This window comes from Hoplias malabaricus, chromosome Y, assembly GCF_029633855.1.
Source record: "Hoplias malabaricus isolate fHopMal1 chromosome Y, fHopMal1.hap1, whole genome shotgun sequence".
NCBI lineage: Eukaryota > Metazoa > Chordata > Actinopteri > Characiformes > Erythrinidae > Hoplias > Hoplias malabaricus.
In genome coordinates this window covers 57,699,916-57,719,915 of record NC_089820.1, presented here as the reverse complement: position 1 = coordinate 57,719,915, position 20,000 = coordinate 57,699,916, and the positions used below count along the sequence as shown (strand labels likewise).

At 43.1% G+C, this 20,000-nt stretch overlaps 1 protein-coding gene across 6 annotated transcripts in view; it reads right to left on the bottom strand.

Moving 5' to 3' along the window:
• Positions 1–20,000, bottom strand: part of LOC136677984 (phosphorylase b kinase regulatory subunit beta-like) — a 113,617-nt gene that overhangs the window by 34,127 nt on the left and 59,490 nt on the right. For all 6 annotated transcript variants that reach the window (XM_066655720.1, XM_066655721.1, XM_066655718.1 and 3 more), the window contains 2 exons: positions 1,821–1,876; positions 1–61 (listed from right to left, as the gene is read on the bottom strand). The exon at positions 1–61 is cut by the window's left edge and continues 33 nt beyond it. In XM_066655720.1, coding sequence (XP_066511817.1) covers positions 1–61; positions 1,821–1,876 — 117 coding nt within the window. The remainder of the gene's footprint in view (positions 62–1,820; positions 1,877–20,000) is intronic.

Below are 20,000 nucleotides of genomic sequence, written 5' to 3'. Positions count from 1 at the left end.
GGGCTCCACCTGCTGGGGGGTCTGCGTCTGGATGCCGTACGTGTTCAAAAAGACCTGCAACCTGCAAACGGGAGAAGGAGAGGTTTACAGATGGCATTGACACTGAATGAAGACACGACTGTGATTCTTTGGACGTTTAGGCAGAAGATGTAGACACTAAGTGTAAATACAGTGGAGCTGTAAATAAACACTACGTTTATTTGTACGTGTATTTGACATCATTCTTAGAAACAGGGCTCTCTCTCTCTCTCTCTCTCTCTCTCTCTCTCTCTCTCTCTCTCTCTCTCTCTGCTGAACCATGTGGCTTTATTCCTCAATCAGCCACAAGATTAAAACCACTGATACGACGAGGGGTGGCAGTGGTGGTGTGTGATTATCCGGCAGAAAGTGAGCAGTCGGTTCGTGAAGTTGATGTTGGAAGCAGGAGAAGTGGTCAGCGTAAGTTCCTGAGCCAGTTTGTCAAGTGCCACACTGCGACGGTCGTAATCTTTGGGTCGGAGCATCTCCAAAACTCGGGCCGGATGCAGAAAACTGTTTTTGAACCTTGTCTTTGTCTTATTCCTTAAGGAATCCCTTAAAGTTCATTAAACCTCTGCACAAACACCTCAGCAACCAGATGAAGGTAAACATCTTAAGGTACCTCTGATACCGCCTTAACTCCAACACAGCCGTGTTTATGGCGATAAAGATCCGCAGTCAGTCCATGATTTCTTTAATGGTCTTGAGTTGGATCACGCTACTCTCCACAGCTGTGCTCTTCCTGCTGCGATGCAGTTAATGACTGTTCTCCGATTTTAGTAAAAGGCGAGGTATTCCAGGTCGATAAGTCAACAGCGTGCCGCATCATTCACCGAGTTCCACAGGCCCTCGTCCGTCTGCTTTTATTGTCTTCCTCCAGAAGTGTTCTCTTATCCTCCTCTGAACAATCTGGATTTCCTGTGTTCTTTTCTTCCATCTTTGAAAGTTGTGAGTTGGTACAAGAGGCGATAACGGTTATCACAGGGAGTGCTCATGGGGCAGATTATTGAGCGATTGCGTCACGGCTTGTTCCACGCGACCAGTGTTTACTTCCCTCAGCAGCCAGCGTCGCCTCAGCGTTTCAGAGCAGTGGATTGTAGTGCTCCCTGTATTTATCGCCATTTTAGTTGTAGTTGCTCGGGGGAGAAGCGTGAAATGGGCGGGAGTTGTTGTGGTGTTGCATCCTGGGACTGCCTTCGCTGAGAAAGGGTCCGATGCCGCCTTAAAATTCGGCCAAATTAAGATCTCAGTAGACATAATAAGGAAGTGTCTAAGAACTGGGACGGACGACGTGTCGCTCACTGTGAGGTAAAACGCTCTACAGTCAGGTTTCGGGACAGACTCATGGTGTGGTGTGACACCGGCCCCAGGTCTCGGGTTGTTCCCTGTACGACTGGAGAACCAGCGACAGATTCCCGGGTTCCAAGGCTTTCTGATGTGTGAGCTGCCCCCTGTGCTCCCTCATGTGTTCATAAAGGTGTCTCTCTCATTTTGTTTTCATCATCATTCGGTTTTCAGAGTGGGGCCTCAATTTCAAGAACGTTTTTCCCTTAATGCTTTGTCACTGTTAGATTCAAAGCAGCTCATGAAAACCTGATGTTCTGATTGGCTGACGTTCAAACCGTGGTTGAATGTGTGTGTGTGTGAGTGTGTGGGTTTAAACTGTATGTTAAGAGGCTGTCTGCAAATAGAGTGTGTCAATTAGGGCTGATTAGGGGCTTTAAAGTGTGTGTGCGCGTGTGTGTGTGAGCGACTGAGTGAGTGTGTGTGTGTGTGACAGTGAGAGAGAGAGAGATCTGTACCTTTGACTCTCAGCAATAAGCGCCACATGGATCACCACATCATTCTCAATGGGACCCTGCAGAGAAAAAGATAAAAAATGTGTCTCACATTTCCCTCTCTTTACAACATGGCTTTAAGGAAAAGGAGAGGGGGGTGAGAGAGAGCAAGAGAGAGAGATAGAGTGGGAGAGAGGGGGAGACAGTGGGAGAGAGGGGGAGACAGTGGGAGAGAGGGGGAGAGAGAGAGAGGGAGGGGGAGAGAGAGAGAGGGAGAGAGAGGGAGGGAGAGAGAGAGAGAGGGAGAGAGAGGGAGGGAGAGAGAGGGAGGGAGAGAGAGAGGGAGAGAGAGGAGGGAGAGAGAGAGAGAGGGAGGGAGGGAGGGAGAGAGAGAGAGAGAGAGGGAGGGAGGGAGGGAGGGGGAGAGAGAGAGAGGGAGGGAGGGAGGGGGAGAGAGAGAGAGGGAGGGAGGGAGGGGGAGGGGGAGAGAGAGAGAGGGAGGGAGGGAGGGGGAGAGGGAGAGAGGGAGAGAGAGGGAGAGAGAGAGAGTGAGGGAGAGAGGGAGAGAGGGAGAGGGAGGGGAGGGGGAGAGGGAGAGAGGGGAGGGAGGGAGGGGGAGAGGGAGAGAGGGGGAGGGAGGGAGGGGGAGAGAGAGAGAGGGAGAGAGAGTGAGGGAGAGAGAGGGAGAGAACAAATGAGAATGAGGGAGGGGGAGAGAGAGAGTGAGGGAGGGGGGAGATAGAGAGAGAGAGAGAGAGAGAGAGAGAGTGAGGGAGAGAGAGGGAGAGAACAAATGAGAATGAGGGAGGGGGAGAGAGAGAGTGAGGGAGGGGGGAGATAGAGAGAGAGAGAGAGAGAGAGAGAGAGAGAGAGAGAGAGAGGGAGAGAGGGAGGGGGAGAGGGCAGAGAGCATTTCCTCAGGGACAAAACACTGTCTGTGACATTTCTAAAGCTGCCCAACTTCACAACAGAAAAAAAGGAAGAAAAGTGCAGAGGGAACAAAAAATGATAGTTTTTTCCTCTTCTCCGTTTTTACTCAGTGCTCTTATTTCTCCGCGCTCGTTGTGTCTGTTTTGCTGAGTTTAACCTCGTCTTTGTGCTCTCACATAAACACAGGTCCAGCGCTGTGATTGGACAGACTCAGACGAGGGGGCGGGGCCATTCTAATGTCTCTGCACTTGACGTCAGAAGCCGAGCAGAATCAGAACGACTCGTTTTATCCCGTGTTTTCAGACTCAGGCTGCGCTCAGAAAACTGACTTGGGGCGTCTTGTTTCACAGTGTGTGGGTTGGTGGACTCCAGATTTCCACACTGATTTGAACACACACTGAACCGTGTTTTCTTTATTTATATTAATATATATTTTTATTATATTTCCCTTTTAAGATGTAATCTTGATCGTTTGAATGAACTCCGAGTCTCACGTTGCCGCGCCTGACACCTACTGGTGGGATACAGGTACAGCGCCCCCTGGGACGAGCTGGAGTGGTGTTTATGATCCACAACGAATCCTCCAACACCAGCATGTGACCTCATTAATGTTTAATGCCATTGACTCCTCACAGCAATGTTCCTAACTCCAATGTAAAGCATTTTCAGACGAGTGGAGGAGACTACGGTATCATCACGGTACACTTACGGAATTTCCTTTATCCTTTCACGACCTGAATTAAAAACAGGAAATACATAGTACAGTGTCCATTTACATATTCAATGACAATGGACCAATAGAAAGAGCTGAATCTGCTCGGAATAAAGACTCTGAAGGTTTGGAGGCACCAGGGGCTGGATTCACCGGTGTCTTAAGGACACTTTTATTTAATTGGTTTTCTTTAAAAAAGACACGTTCTTAACAATTTTCAAACAAACAAAAGCCTCACACGTGTCTCAGGGAAGACTTTAAAAAGCCGAATCATTATCAACGTCTATTTAAACAAACATCAACACAGGGGACTGCCCTTAAATGTCCGTTAGTTTCTTCGTAAAGAAAATAACGGCAAACGTAAATCCGTGTTTTCTTCTGTGGGCGATTCTTCTTTTCTTCCATTTTGTATTTAACACTGAACAGTGCAATAACGATCAATATTTTCATTAATAAAAGCATGGCTCATGATGTTTATAAAATCTTACTGCAGCATTAAATACTTCATTATAAATCTAACACATAAATAACAATAAAAAAGAAGGAAAAAATCATAAGACTGAGATCATTCTTATGAACCTCTTAGCGTTTATTTAAAGAGCCGTTGTACGTGTTTTCTTAGGACAGAGAGAGAGAGAGAGAGAGCATTAATGAATATTCAGAAATATGCAAATGAAGCACCTGTGGTGCAGAGTGTCTCGACCAATCGGCAGAAAGTTACACAAACGTGGTTTGGAGATGTGAAAGGTTAAATGAGTCAGATCCATCAGCGCTGAAATATGCAAATCCACAGGCTTTTTATCCACACACACTTTCTAATGCACGCTTATTTGTGAAGTGTGTGTGTGTGTGTGTGTGTGTTCAGGGTCTTTTGAGAGTGTTTTTCTAGCCGGAGGTCCTTAGATAAGCAGCCTGCAAGCAGGACCAATCCCAACTTTGATGTATGCGTGTGTGTGTGTGTGTATGTGTGTGTGTGTGTGTGTGTGTGTGTGTGTGTTTGAGCCTGTGTATGACAGAGTTTGTATGCGTTTCGTTTTCTTTTCCTTTATCTATTTTTTTATTTATAAATCATTTTTACCATTCCATATTTATCTTTATTTTTTAACAAGTTTTTCTTGTGTGTGTGTGTAGGAGACACCTTGTTCAATGCTTTTACAACACAAACGTAATTGTCTTGTCAATAAAATGCACATCTTAAACACCAGTGAATCTTTGTTTGTGTGAAATATCAGGAGAAAATTCCAGAAAAATATTCAGTTTATTTATCTACAATATAATTATGTACAGGAATTATGGCTATGGAGAATCCTAACATGTGTGTGTGTGTGTGTGTGTGTGTGTGTGTGTGTGTGTGCGGTCTGTATTGTCAGTCAGTGTGTGTATATGTTCTGTAAAAGTGTGTGTCTGTGTGTTTGTATGGTGCGAGCTCTGAGTCATCAGCTCTTCATCACAGACGGCACTAATTTAACTCAGCAGGAGAACAGCCCTGAGACTAAAACCCACAGAGAGAGAGAGAGAGAGAGAGATAAAAAATAGTTATAAAGAGAGAGTGAGACAATAAAATAACAAAAAAATGAGTAAAAGAGAAAGAAAGTATACAGCGAAAAGTACTGAAAAGGAGTAAATGCAAGAGAGAATGTGAGTGTGAAAGAGTAACCAGAGGAGAAAAGAGAGAGAGAGAGAGAGAGAGAGAGAGAGAGACAGAGAGAGAGGGTAGAGAGAGAGAGAGAGAGAGAGAGAGAGAGAGAGAGAGAGAGAGATTCTGATTAATTGGCAGCAGATGAAGAGCTACCGGGATGAGCTTCATTAGCATGCTGCTCTATAAAGCTAAAGAGTTAGTGTTAGAGCGAGAGAGCGAGAGGGAGAGAGAGAGAGGTGGGTGTGTATGTATGTGACAGAGTGGAATCATTTGAAGTGTAAAAAAGAGAAAATAAGCGTGTTTCTCAATCTCTCGGCTGAAGAGGAACCACAGGAAAGCGGCGTTTAGCTGAGGGTTTAGCGCAGGTCACTATGTTTAAGCAGCTACGCGGCGCTAAGCTAATCTTCCCTCACCTTCTGACAGACGACAAACAGAAACAAACAACATGAGGTTAGCAAACACCACTGTACATCTCGAGAGAAATGTAGGAAATGAAACAGGAGCAAACAACATTTCTGTAACTGCTAGCATGCTAATAACATTAGCGTTAGCATGCTGATCTATCTATGGAAAGGAAATTTAACCATAGATTTAAAAAAATTTTTTCCAGTTATTCAGAACTCCTACCTGGGGCACAGGTTTAAATACCTTTATTTATTTATTTACTCATTTATTAAGCAGCTGGCGGATTAATTTATCATTTTTAGTGAGCTGTGACTCCCACTCAGGGAACACACATATCTTTATTTATTTATTTATTTATTTAATCAATCTATCCATATTTTTAAGTCTGGAAACTCCCACTCACGTTCTCCATTTATACCTTGTTTTATTTATTTATTAATGAAATAATGATCTGATTAGTTTCTCAGTGAGCTTTCTTTTATTTCATTTTACATATGGATTTCTTGCTCTTTTTTCCTCTCGGTGAGTGACTTACATTCAGTCGAGTGTGTGTCTCACGTGTGTCTCTGAGCGTGAGCAGTGAATGCATCTGACAGAGTGTGTGTGTGAGAGAGAGAGAGAGAGAGAACCCAGGAGTCCCCTGACAGAATCCTAATGAATTTCATCTGAGAGTCGCTTACAAATTAAAGCCATTTAAGTGAGACACAGTGTGTGTGTGTGTGTGTGTGGGGGGGGGGGGGGGTAGAGGAGAGACACAGAAAGAGAGAGATAAAAGAGACAGAGAGAAAGAGAAAGAGAGAGAGAGTGAGAAACAGCGAGAGAGAGACAGAGAGAACGGGGCTGATCACACTCTCTGTAGCAGCCTGTCACACCCTGAGAGAAACCAGAGCGGACACCCACTAATATTCACTGACATTGTTACATTGATTTTGTTTGTTTGTTTTCTTTGACCTTCTTTCTTGATCATCATCAATTTTGTAAATAATTTGTGATTAATTTTGACCCACACCCACCTCCTCATTTCTATGTAATGTTTATTTTTGTTCTTAGTTTATTGCTTTGGCAACAGTGTGTCTCACTACATTCATCAATAAAGCACCACTGAACTGAACTGAGAGAGAGAGACAGAGAGAGAGAGAGACAGAGAGAGAGAGAGACAGACAGGGAGATAAAGAGAGAGAGAGAGAGAGAGAGAGAGAGAGAGAGAGAAAGTAGAGAGAGAGAGAGAGAGAGAGAGAGAGAGAGAGAGAGAGAGAGAGAGACCCCAACACATCATCATCCAACAACAAAACAATTATCTCACACACTGGACTCACACCATACACCAACAACATAAACTACAGAGCTACTCAGCCCTCAACAGGGACTACACACTGGCCAAATACCTCACAACCATCAGGGAGAGGTCACTGAGGAAGACACTGACCATGTACAGACTCAGTGAGCACAGTCTGGCCGTGGAGACCGGCCGTCACAGACAGAACTGGGTCCCCAGAGAGGACAGGCTGTGCTCTCACTGTGAGCTCTCGGTGGTGGAGACAGAGCTGCACTTCCTAACCCAATGCCCCAAGTATGAGTCCGTCAGAAGCAGGTTCTAACAGAGAGCGAGTCGAGTCTGTCCTGAGTTCCTGCTCCTCACTGATACTGAGAGGCTCCAGTATGTACTGGGAGAGAAGGAGGAGCTGATCACACACGCAGCCAAATATGTGACAGACTGCCACAACCTGAGGGACAACCAGTGTGGTCAGTCAACAGTGTAACTAATTATTACTGAATATTACTGATTATTAATGATTATTAAACATCTATATTGTCTCCATGCTCTTATTTTCCTTTTCTTATTTAATTATCATTAATCTTGTAAATATCATTTCCTGTTGTTGTAACTGTATCTGTATCTATATGTTTATGTATTTTCTGTACTATGCTTTAGCAACAGTGTATTGTATTAAATTCATGCCAATAAAGCACTGCTGAACTGAACTGAAACTGAGAGAGAGAGAGAGAGAGAGAGAGAGAGAGAGAGAGAGAGAGAGAGAGAGAGAGAGGGAGAGAAAGTAGAGAGAGAGAGAGAGAGAGAGAGAGAGAGAGAGAGAGAGAGAGCAAGCTATTGGCTTGATGTCCCACACAATACAGACCCATCCCCCCGTCATGGAGCATATACAAAGTTAATCCTGCTAAACACGCGTGAGTGTGTTCCTCACTGTGTGTAAAACTGTGATCATCTTGTGTTTAGAAGTGTGTTAATGGAAAAAGCATCTGTAAAAACAAACAATAAAAAGAAAGGTCAATAAACAGCAGGTTACACCACTGGTGTTCCTAATAAACCGGCAGCTCAGAGCAGTAAAGGCCCAGGCCCCGAGCACGTTCTCCTTAAACCTGTAAACACCACTCCTTCACACGTGTTTAAGGCGCTCTGTGGCTGAGATTATTTCAGAGAAAAGGTTTTTCAGAGTGTGAAAGTCGCTGGAGGAGCTTAAGCGGTTAAATATACCGCAGCGCCGAGACCCGGAGAATCACACACAACACGACTGTGAAAAAGAGGAGTTTAAAGCGGCGCCGAGTCAAAAGTCACAGCTGAAATTCGGAAATATGGAAATATTGTGGGAGGAGAGCGGAGCTCCACTTGAAATTCCTCTGAAACACTGGAGAGAACAGAGTGTGAGCTGAACTTAAAACTGAACATGGAATCCTCCAGAAAACCTCTCTCACAGGAAACACACCTCCCAGCATCAGCTTTAACATTCTACGGCTGCCAGGGGGCGCTGTGGACAACGTGGGAATCTGCTGCGTTGTGGTGTTTACAAAAACACAGAGAAGTGTCTTCTGCAGCTTTTTCCCAATAAACTCTTCACTGTCCACACGGCTTCAGTTTCAGGTCCTTTTTTTGTTGAAGAAACTGAAAATGTCCTGTGAAGGACTGGCGCCCCCTGCAGGGTGTGTCCCTGCCTTGCACCCAGTGATTCCGGGGAGACTCCGGACCCACCGCCGCCCTGAACTGGATAAGGGTCCCAGACAATGAATGAATGAATGAATGAATGAAACATAAGAGAGTTTTAAGTGATAAGAAAGTAATAATCGTTAGTAAAAGTCACAATTAATCATTAATTAGTGACAGAAACCCGAACAAATGTTATTTTAAGATTTCATAAAACCCCAAGAATTACTAATTAATGCTAGTTCTTTTTCGTTTTCATTATTTAATGATTAATAATGACATTAACTAAGGATTTAATGAGAGTTATTACTGTCTGAAGCATCAGGAGCGATGTCCCTTTCTCTAAACTGTTACTAAAAATGAAGTGACTCCCCGTGATTCGCTCAGAACCGAACACTGACCCAATCACAGAGCAATAGAAACCAATGAGCAGTGCTTTGACTCAGAAGTGTGTTTGCAAACTGTATTTCAGCACACGGAGCTACATCATAATTGTCTGCAGCACCAATACCGATACACCAATAAGTGACACTGACGTGGTGGTGGTGTGTTAGTGTGTGTTGTGCTGGTGTAGAGTGGATCAGACACAGCAGCGCTGCTGGAGTTTTTAAACCCCTCAGTGTCTGGACTGGGAATGATTCACCACTCCAGTCTCACCTGCTCTGGTGGTGGTCCGGTGGGGGTCCTAGTCATTAAAGAACAGGGGTGGACAGGGGTAAGAAAGTATGCACAGCAACAACTAAGTATGTGTGTGTGTGTAAATTATTATAATTTTTCTAAATCTAATCCCGAACCTAGCCACAAAATAACCAACAAAGTTTAAGTAAACGAGCTCAGAGCGGCTCTCGTGGCTCAGACGCTCTGAAGTCGTGGGCAGCTGTCGTGCGCGCGGAGATTAAGAACCTCATTTGCATTATTGAGTACGCGAACACACGCTCTGAATAAAAGATGCGCTACATTAGCCTGCTTTCCGAAAATAAACCGTCGCATACGTGCAGTCGTCTCAGAGCTGGACACTGGACAGTTACTCACTTCAAAATAAGCAACTGGTCAATTTCACCACCAAAAAATTAACAACATCTTTCAGTTGATTATTTAATAATTTTTGCGTATTTTTTAATTGTGAGAAGAATCAAACTGCTTTGTCTCTGAGTGAACTGATTATGTTGCATAGAGTGGGTCATCCACATGGGGGAGGCCATAGGCTTAGTACAGGATCTCTGACACACCCAGACCTCTAGGGGTCAGTATAACGTCTGTTTAATGACGTAAAAGAAGAAAGACTCGCTTTCCGTGGATAAGGACCATAGTCATTCGCCTTCTGTTAGCACTTTGTCCTGAATATATTCACGGGTTCGCGGCCGAGACACGTTTGGGCTTTGCTTCTTTAGTTTTCTGTTGAAGTCTCAAGGGTAAAAATTAACAAACAATAGGAGAATATGATTTTAAGCAGTTGGCCACAATAAAACCATTGTACCACGTTGTCTATCTCTGTAAAAAAGAAGCGAGAGGCCTCCTTTGTTTTTGTAGTTTGTGTCTCAAATTGTATAAAAATCTCAGAAGTTCACGCTCCGTAAGAAGTTCTTCACAAATCCCAACACAGGCACCGAGTCAGTGAGTCACACGTCGATGTGGAGTGGGCTCAGGTCCGGTTCGTGAACCTAATTTTGAAGCTGAAGAGTTGGTTTGTAACGGGAACTAAAGAATAGCAGGGTTTTCAGCCCAAACGCGAGGAGCAACGGCGACACCCACAAAGAGCAAGCGTAGTCTCTCTTTTTGGTGAAAAACAAACGTCTGTAACAACAGCACAAACGCTCCGCCGTCGTCTCACTTCCGTTTACTGCCACTGTGGAGCGCCCCCTGTTGGTGACGTATCCTCGGTTCCATTAACACCGGTGTAAAAGATTTCTTTTGGTCCTAAAACAACACTGACTCACCTCTGAGACTTTATTACGACCTGAGATCATAATCAAGAAGTAATGGAGATGCATCTTTGCGCTAATCGGGTGACTACTGACTTCCAGTGTTTGTTAGCAACATTAGCCTCACAGCTTTGGTTCCAAACATTCTGACTCCAAATACGTCACGTCTGAAGAACCACATCTGGAATAAGTGTAAAATAATGTGTGAAATGATGCCAGTTTGACTTCTCTGTGAACTGTTCCTCTAACCTCTCACAGCTGCAGTTAAAAAGTCTCCAAATGTGTCCAGGACAAGAAAAGATAGAGACTGTGAAAATTAGATTGTCGGACCAAACTGTGGCTTTAAATTGGTTTCTTCAGCTCTTTGTGGCCCTGGGTGTTTTCTCGGAGTTGATTGGCTTCCACTGGAAGATGTCAGACATGGAGAAGAGAGCACGGCATCCCAGAGACGGCTCTAAACACATCTCCACCTCTAATGTGTTTAGCTACAGCACCACGAGGCACAGACTCTTATCAGATCAGAGCCGCTCTCCACACAAACAAACACACAGCGTCTTTAAAGTGCTCAAACCTCCTTTAAGGCGTCGCGGCTGTCAGAGAAAAGGCTCTCCGCGAGAACGCACCGCGATGCGAGCGAGGCTCTTCGCAGACGCTGAGAGATGCTGGCCTGGGACCAGTTTTGGAAGCTGTTAGAAGCTTTAACTCGGAGCGTTTCACTCCATAAAGTGCCTCGTCAGGAGAGTGCCGTGGAACGAGAGAGAGAAAAGATGGAGAGATGGAGAGGAGGAGGGAAAAAACCTGTGTAAGCTGCAAAAAAAAAGTGCTGACGTTCCTCGGCCACAGCTTTAAAAGAGCGTAGAGGCTGTAGAGAGAGGGGCTCCCTATGCAACAACGTAAGCCTCGGCTACAATCACCTTTAAGAGATTGAAACAGGTGAGGATCGGATTGCTGGGGGTTGGAGGGTAATTGTAAAAGCTGAAAGAAGCCTTGCTGTGAATCTGATACACATCGTCCCCCCCTTCTCTCTCTCTCTCTCTCGGCGGAGCGCAGATATATTAGGTTTAGCCGGCAATCCTTATGACACGAGAAGAGTGTGGAGGCGAAAAAAAAAATCAATTTATATTTAGCCGAGGAGCGGAGCGGCTTTAGGGGCCGAGTCTTGTCTGAAAGGCCGTCAGTGATAATATTCCCATAGAGAAGCATTGTGTGACTCTGTGTGTGTGTGTGTGTGTGTGTGTGTGTGTGAGACTCTGTATTTGTGTGTGTGTGTGTGTCCAAAAAAGTTATGGAGGTGTATTCCTAAAGGCAGTGGATTTACTCTGAAACCCTGATGGTGGCGCTAGGGAGCTGTGAGAAATCAACCCTGAACACAATGCAGGTATTAGTCACTTTTATAAAATCTTCAACCTTATACAAACAGTGTGTTACCTGGCCAATTTATTGGAAACAACTGATTATTTCCAGTCAGTGGCCACTTTATTGGAAACACAACCGTTGTATTTTTACTGTTCACTTCATTTCAAACACCAGCCTCTGACGGCGGGGCCATGGTCCAGATGTTATTAGAGTGGTGGGCTATTCTCAGTCCAGCAGTGACACTGACAGAGTGTGTGTGTGTGTGTGTGTGTGTGTGTGTGCTGGGCTTGTACATGTCATAGGTGCTGCGAGGCTGACAGTAGTCCACCGTCCAAAAATATCAGTGTAAGAGCCGCTGTGTGCTCCATTCTCCAGTCTCCACCGCTACAGCAGCAGCAGGGGGGTTTCCGATAAATTGGCCAGGAGGGTGTTGAGGTAATAAACTGCCAATGTTCCCTAAATTACAGCTGTAAAAAAATGAGGAGGCACATGTGGTGTGTGTGTGTGTGTGAGAACAGCACGTACATTCCAGATGTTCCTTTTGTCAGAGAGACCTGATTGAGACATAATGAAGCGCTAATTTTCTCTCTCTCTCTCTCTCTCTCTCTCTCTCTCTCTCACACACACACACACACACACACACACACACACACACACACACACACACACACACACACACACACACACACACACACACACACACATCATAAGGCTCTTCTGCTGCTCATCTCAGTGAATTTAATCAATGAAATATGTTTCTATTTAAACTCAGACTAGGTTTTGAACATCAGATTATTAATATTATTATTATTAATGAGTGGGACCAGTGTGCCTAGTCTCAAATGCACTTCAATATTTAATTCTTACTAATATACAGTTCCAACAGTTAAAGTATAATCTCCAGTGTTTACTGTGTCACACTCCACACAATAAACACAATTCCTTTTTTAGTTATTTACACTTCCACTTCCACAGAGCGTTCGTAGACACTCAAAGCATTTACATTCTTTGGTATATTCACACCCTCACCCAGTCACGCACACAGTCACCCATTCACTCACACCCCCACCCAGTCACGCACACCCTCACACCTGTGAACAGTTTCACACCATCACACAGTCACTCACACACTCACCCAGTCCCTCACACACTCACCCAGTCCCTCACACCTGTGAACAGTTTCACACACTCACCCAGTCCCTCACACACTCACCCAGTCCCTCACACCTGTGAACAGTTTCACACACTCACGCAGTCACTCACACACTCACCCAGTCACTCACACACCTGTGAACAGTTTCACACACTCACGCAGTCACTCACACACTCACCCAGTCACTCCTGTGAACAGTTTCACACACTCACCCAGTCACTGACACACTCACCTAGTCCCTCACACACTCACCCAGTCCCTCACACACCTGTGAACAGTTTCACACACTCACCCAGTCACTCACACACCTGTGAACAGTTTCACACACTCACCCAGTCACTCACACACTCACCCAGTCACTCCTGTGAACAGTTTCACACACTCACCCAGTCACTCACACACTCACCTAGTCCCTCACACACTCACCCAGTCACTCACACACCTGTGAACAGTTTCACACACTCACCCAGTCACTCACACACTCACCCAGTCACTCCTGTGAACAGTTTCACACACTCACCCAGTCACTCACACACTCACCTAGTCCCTCACACACTCACCCAGTCCCTCACACACCTGTGAACAGTTTCACACACTCACCCAGTCCCTCACACACTCACCCAGTCCCTCACACACTCACATTTACAGACTTTGTGCTTTAAATGACATATTTCTACAATGTTTTTATAAAACACTCAAAGCACTTTCCCTTTTCGTTTTCTCTGACTCTCGCCGGAACAGATCCTCGTATGAAATACTGACCCTATGTTCTGAACTTTAACGGACGCTAATGGAGAAATGATGAATACCCACTGCTCCAGGTCCCGGACCCCACCTCCCCCCAACTTTAAAGCGGCATAAAGGCAACGTGTGTCTGCCTGGAAGCGTCTGAGTCAGTGTTTGTGCCGCTGTAGCCCTGCGCTTCCTACTGCCTTGGAGAGAACTTAATCACATTAGAGTGAAGGAGGAGGCTCCTTCTCATTAGAACCGAAGCCGAACTGCTGCGATCATCAGCTCTAAACGGGCCCTCCGCAGCCCCTCGGATAAAAGGAGCTTTAATGTGTGTGTTTTTGGCCGAGGAAGGGACGTGCACACGAGCGATGGTCCTTTCTGCTCCATCTCAGCACTGCCCGATCGTTTCAGAACACTTTGTCATAGCGAACGCTGCCCATCGCTGGACACACACCAACTGGCCGGCAGTCTCACACACACTCGGCTTGATGAGCGTTATTAATCACTGGAACTGAGCAGGGGACAAACAATGAATCTTTGGAGAGAGGCACCAGAGAGAGGAGCACGTCAGTGCAGTGAAGGATTACAGCAGTGAAAGGAAAAACAATGCTGTAAACAAAGGGTAAACACACTGTGTCAGAAGTTTATAGTGAATGAGTGAATGCTGCTATTAGGTGTGTACCAATAAACTTTGACAGCGTTTTTGTGCAACATTTAAATGTAACTCAAACTTCAAACACACTCTGGCTCTTTGTAATTGAATAGTAACCATGGTGACAACAATAGGGGACTTAAACCGTATTAATATGCTGTGTTCATGATCGCTAACATCTGTAAATCACCCAAACCAAAACACACACGTACTGTTGCAATCAAATCCTAACAGCAATGTTCCAACATCTAAATCCTTTCCTTAAAGCAACACTGGGTAATGTATCACCTTAATATTACAGCTTCGAAACCACTGTGATGATCTACTGAGATGTGATTTGGTGAACAGAACCTCACATTGCTACTCTGAGCTCAGCACAGCAGAAACTGCACTAAGTAACTTAAGGCTAAGGTTTGATGACATTGTTTGGCTCTTTATTTCACTGAAAGTGAGTCAGTTTTCTCCTCTGCTCCAGTAACACCTTCTAATTTTCTCAGAAGGATGTACAAAAGAAATGAGGACATTGCTGTGAGGATTCGATGGCATTCAGGCACAAACATCAGTGAGGTCATATTTGTTAATGTTGTAAATAATCAATCGTAATTAAGAAGAAATGTTTTGCAATATTGGTCAATGAAAAAAAGCTAAACAAAAAAAGTGAAATTTGCAAGGAAATAAAAACGGGGCGGAGTAGAGGAGTCGAATATCTGAGGATATATTTGAAGACAAATATCAGACAAATACTTTAAATAAGGATGTTAATGTGTTATTAAATGAACCCTATTTAAGTATTAAATATTACCCTCTAAAGTCTTTAAGTGGCATAAAACATGACCAGGTTTTAACTAACAATTAAATGAATAAACTAGCCTCAAATACTAATTTTAGTCAAAGGATGGTACCACTTAGGATTAGACTATACTTAAGGTTTACAATCTGTTTATTAATGTTATTAATTAAGTTATAAATGCTTTAAAATAATTAATACTCAGTTATAACACACAGATAGAAAGTGGAACAGTGACCTGCTTTTTTGCCAAAAAGTGAACCCACATTCATTCATTATCTGTAAGTGCTTATCCAGTTCAGGGTCGCGGTGGGTCCAGAACCTACCTGGAATCATTGGGCCCAAGGCGGGGAATACACCCTGGAGGGGGCACCAGTCCTTCACAGAGCGACACACACACACACACACACACCTACGGAGATTTTTGAGTCTCCAATCCACCTACCAACGTGTATTTTTGGAGCATGGGAGGAAACCGGAGCACCCGGAGGAAACCCACGCAGACACAGGGAGAACACAGTCGACATTAACCCCGTCACCTCCAGCACAAATCTGTTACTACGTTTAACTATTTAACAACTAGTTTAACTATTTTAATTGATTAAAAGTTTAATCAATTAACCACTGATAGAGTGTCTTTTTAGACGCTGATGATAATGTGGTGCACTTTAATCTGTGAAATGACTAAAATTAAATTCTAATGTCTGAGTCTATTCTTTACCTCCACATTCTCAGTGAGTTCTGACACTTTCTCCATGAGACGAAAAGAGGTCACCGTTTCCCTTTTTATCTGTGTTACAAATGATTAATGACCTTTAAGGTGTTTACTACTCAATTAATAACCATTTATTAAACAGATTTTGAATCCATTTGTGAACCTTTATAAGTGTAGTCTTATTTTAAGGTGGTACCCAAAGGGACTAAGACTAAGACTAAGACTAAAGCTGCCAAAATTAACACTGGCGTTGATGCTGGAGGATTAGACCTGAGTCAAAGACACCACTCTAACTCTATGGAAGGTCTTGGATGGAGACCCATCACGCCACAGAACACAGTTCCACTGATCCACAGCCCAGTGCTGGAGATTACAGAGCCCTCTGGCTCTCACTTGGCATTGGACAGTGACTGCAGCTCAATGTGCAGCTGCTCCAGAGCAACATTAATGATTTAAGAGACAGGCGAAAGTTTACGGAGTTGGAGGACATTCAGCTCTGCTGCAGTTTCACTCTCATTCAGCTCATGTCCCTCCTTCAGCCTTTCTCCCTTTATCTCTCTCTCTCTTTCTCTCTCTCTCTCTCTCTCTCTGAAGTGGTTTGTTTGTGTCTCCTCTGATGGAGATGGTCAATTGAAGTTCTCTCACCTTCAGACCTTACGAGAGCAATAAGAACTGTGTGTGTGTGAGTGTGAGAGAGAGAGAGAGAGAGAGAGAGAGAGAGAGAGAGAGAGAAAGAGAGAAAGACTGAGGGACGACCATCAGAACAAGATGTCCTAGGAAATTTTTCACTAACCTTTTCAGAGCTCATAAGTTTATAAATGTACACACACACACACACACACACACACACACACACACAATGATTCAGCTATAAAAGGAAGTTTCAAAGCTTGGTAGAATGACACGAACATATACCACTAAGTGTGTGTGTGTGTGTGTGTGTGTGCGCGTAACAGAGCCAGAGAGACAGAGAGAGAGAGCGCAAGTGTGAATTTATAAACTTTAGTGAAATATTGATGGATTCCCTGAGTGTTTTTATTCATAATTTAACTGATATACAGTACGTTGTTAATCCAGTGTTTTCTCTGAAACTGAGGTAATTAACAGACACTGTGTTTCTCTAAAGCCACACTAATTATCTCTACTCCTCTGAGGAGGCTTTACGTTAGACGCTGGAACATTTCTGTGAGGATTTAATGGCTTTCAACCTCAAAAATATTAGTCAAGTCAGGTGTTGATGCTGGAAGATTAGCTGTGGGTCACAGACACCACCCCTTCACTTCAGAGAACACTGTTCCACTAGCGTAGTTCAATGTAGTGTAGTGTACTGTAGTGTAATTTAATGTAGTGTAGTTTAATGTGGTGTAGTTTAGTATAGTGTAGTTTAGTGTAGTGTAGTTTAATGTGGTGTAGTTTAGTGTAATTAAATGTAGTGTAGTTTAATGTAGTATAGTCTAGTTTAGTGTAGTGCAGTGTTGTATAGTGTAGTATGGTGTAGTTTAATGTAGTATAGTGTACTGTAGTTTAATGTGGTGTAGTTTAGTGTAATTAAATGTAGTGTAGTTTAATGTAGTGTAGTTTAATGTAGTTTAGTGTAGTTTAATGTAGTATAGTCTAGTGTAGTGCAGTTTAGTGCAGTGTTGTATAGTGTAGTATGGTGTAGTTTAATGTAGTATAGTGTACTGTAGTTTAGTGTAGTGCAGTTCAGTGTAATATACTATAGTTTATATATAGTAATACAGTGTAATATACTATAGTGTACTATAATGTAGTTTAGTGTAGTATAGTGTAGTTTAATGTAGTGTAGTTAAGTGCAGCGTAGTTTAGTGTAGTGTAGTTTAGTGTAATGTAATACAGTGCAGTGTAGTATAGTGTACTGTAGTTTAGTGTAATGTACTATAGTTTAGTGTAGTGTAATTTAGTGTAATATAGTGTAGTTTAATGTAGTGTAATTTAGTGTAATATAGTGTAGTTAAACATAGTGTAGTTTAGTGTACTGTACTTTAGTGTAGTGTAATTTAATGTAGTGTAGTTTAGTGTATTGTAGTGTAGTTTAGTTTACTTTAGTTTAATGTAATGTAGTGTAGTTTAGTGTAGTGTAATTTAATGTAGTGTAGTTTAGTGCAGTGTAGTTTAGTTTAGTGTATTGTAGTGTAGTTTAGTTTACTTTAGTTTAATGTAATGTAGTGTAGTTTAGTGTAATGTAGTTTAGTGCAGTGCAGTCTAGTTTAGTGTATTGTAGTGTAGTTTAGTTTAGTTTAATGTAATGTAGTGTAGTTTAGTGCAGTGTAGTTTAGTTTAGTGTATTGTAGTGTAGTTTAGTGTAGCGTAGTTTAGTTTAGTGTATTGTAGTGTAGTTTAGTTTAGTTTAATGTAATGTAGTGTAGTTTAGTGTAGTGTAATTTAATGTAGTGTAGTTTAGTGTACTGTACTTTAGTGTAGTGTAATTTAATGTAGTGTAGTTTAGTGTATTGTAGTGTAGTTTACTTTAGTTTAATGTAATGTAGTGTAGTTTAGTGTAGTGTAATTTAATGTAGTGTAGTTTAGTGCAGTGTAGTTTAGTTTAGTGTATTGTAGTGTAGTTTAGTTTACTTTAGTTTAATGTAATGTAGTGTAGTTTAGTGTAATGTAGTTTAGTGCAGTGCAGTCTAGTTTAGTGTATTGTAGTGTAGTTTAGTTTAGTTTAATGTAATGTAGTGTAGTTTAGTGCAGTGTAGTTTAGTTTAGTGTATTGTAGTGTAGTTTAGTGTAGCGTAGTTTAGTTTAGTGTATTGTAGTGTAGTTTAGTTTAGTTTAATGTAATGTAGTGTAGTTTAGTGTAGTGTAATTTAATGTAGTGTAGTTTAGTTTAGTGTATTGTAGTTTAGTGTAGCGTATTTTAGTTTAGTGTATTGTAGTGTAGTTTAGTGCAGTGTAGTTTAGTGTAGCGTAGTTTAGTTTAGTGTATTGTAGTGTAGTTTAGTGCAGTGTAGTTTAGTGTAGCGTATGGCTGCAATGGACGTCTGGTTGATACAATAGGTCTACAAACTTAAACTATGCAAATGTTATGCAAATTATCACGCATATGATCCTTCTGATGTGTTTTATTGTAAGTCTAATGACTGAACTCCACAGTTTATTACCGAGGGATTCCTTAACTGTAATTATCTCTCATTTCATTACCTTACTGAGGACACAGCGATTTACAGACACATAATTAGCCTTTCCTAACGAGCTCCTTGAAGAATAATGATGTATTTTTATGAAAAGACATATTTGTGGCTTGATTAACTTAACACACAGATGATAATCAACTTGCGCCGGTTATTGATGAGTGCAGAGATTTACAGTTTCAGAGTCAGCGAGAATCGCTAGACGCCATCAGACACCATTCAGGGGAAAACAAACAAAAAACATATCATTTTAAATATGACGTAAAGGTAGAGCTGTGCAATAGAACGAGATCAGAATCTGTCCACGGCACACCACCATCACAGGGCGATCGATGGAGCGTGTTCATGCACATTCAGTTCGCTACAGTTCTCATAAGTTGTTTATATACTGTGTATCTAATACACATTAGTCGAATGGGCGGAGTCACTACTCTAAAATCTACGACTACTGAATTAAAACTGAAATAATTCGTTATTCCATACATGAGATCTTTTCCTCACAAAAAGAAAAAAGAAAGTGGCACCACAAAGCCTGAAGAGCCCCCCCACACACAGCACACCAGCGCTGTCCACTTCAAAACAAGACCAAATTAGAGTCTTTCCGTCAGTCCACTCGCTAGTAATCATCATGTTTGTGTAAAGAGGACTAGTAAAGAAAAACAACAACAGTTCAAAACTTATTAGTCCAACGTATGTTTTTGGAGCGTGGGAGGAAACCAGAGCACCCGGAGGAAACCCACGCAGACACAGGGAGAACACACCACACTGCTCACAGACAGTCACCCGGAGGAAACCCACGCAGACACAGGGAGAACACACCACACTCCTCACAGACAGTCACCCGGAGGAAACCCACACAGACACAGGGAGAACACACCACACTCCTCACAGACAGTCACCCGGAGGAAACCCACACAGACACAGGGAGAACACACCACACTCCTCACAGACAGTCACCCGGAGGAAACCCACGCAGACACAGAGAGAACACACCACACTCCTTACAGACAGTCACCCGGAGGAAACCCACACAGACACAGAGAGAACACACCACACTCCTCACAGACAGTCACCCGGAGGAAACCCACACAGACACAGGGAGAACACACCA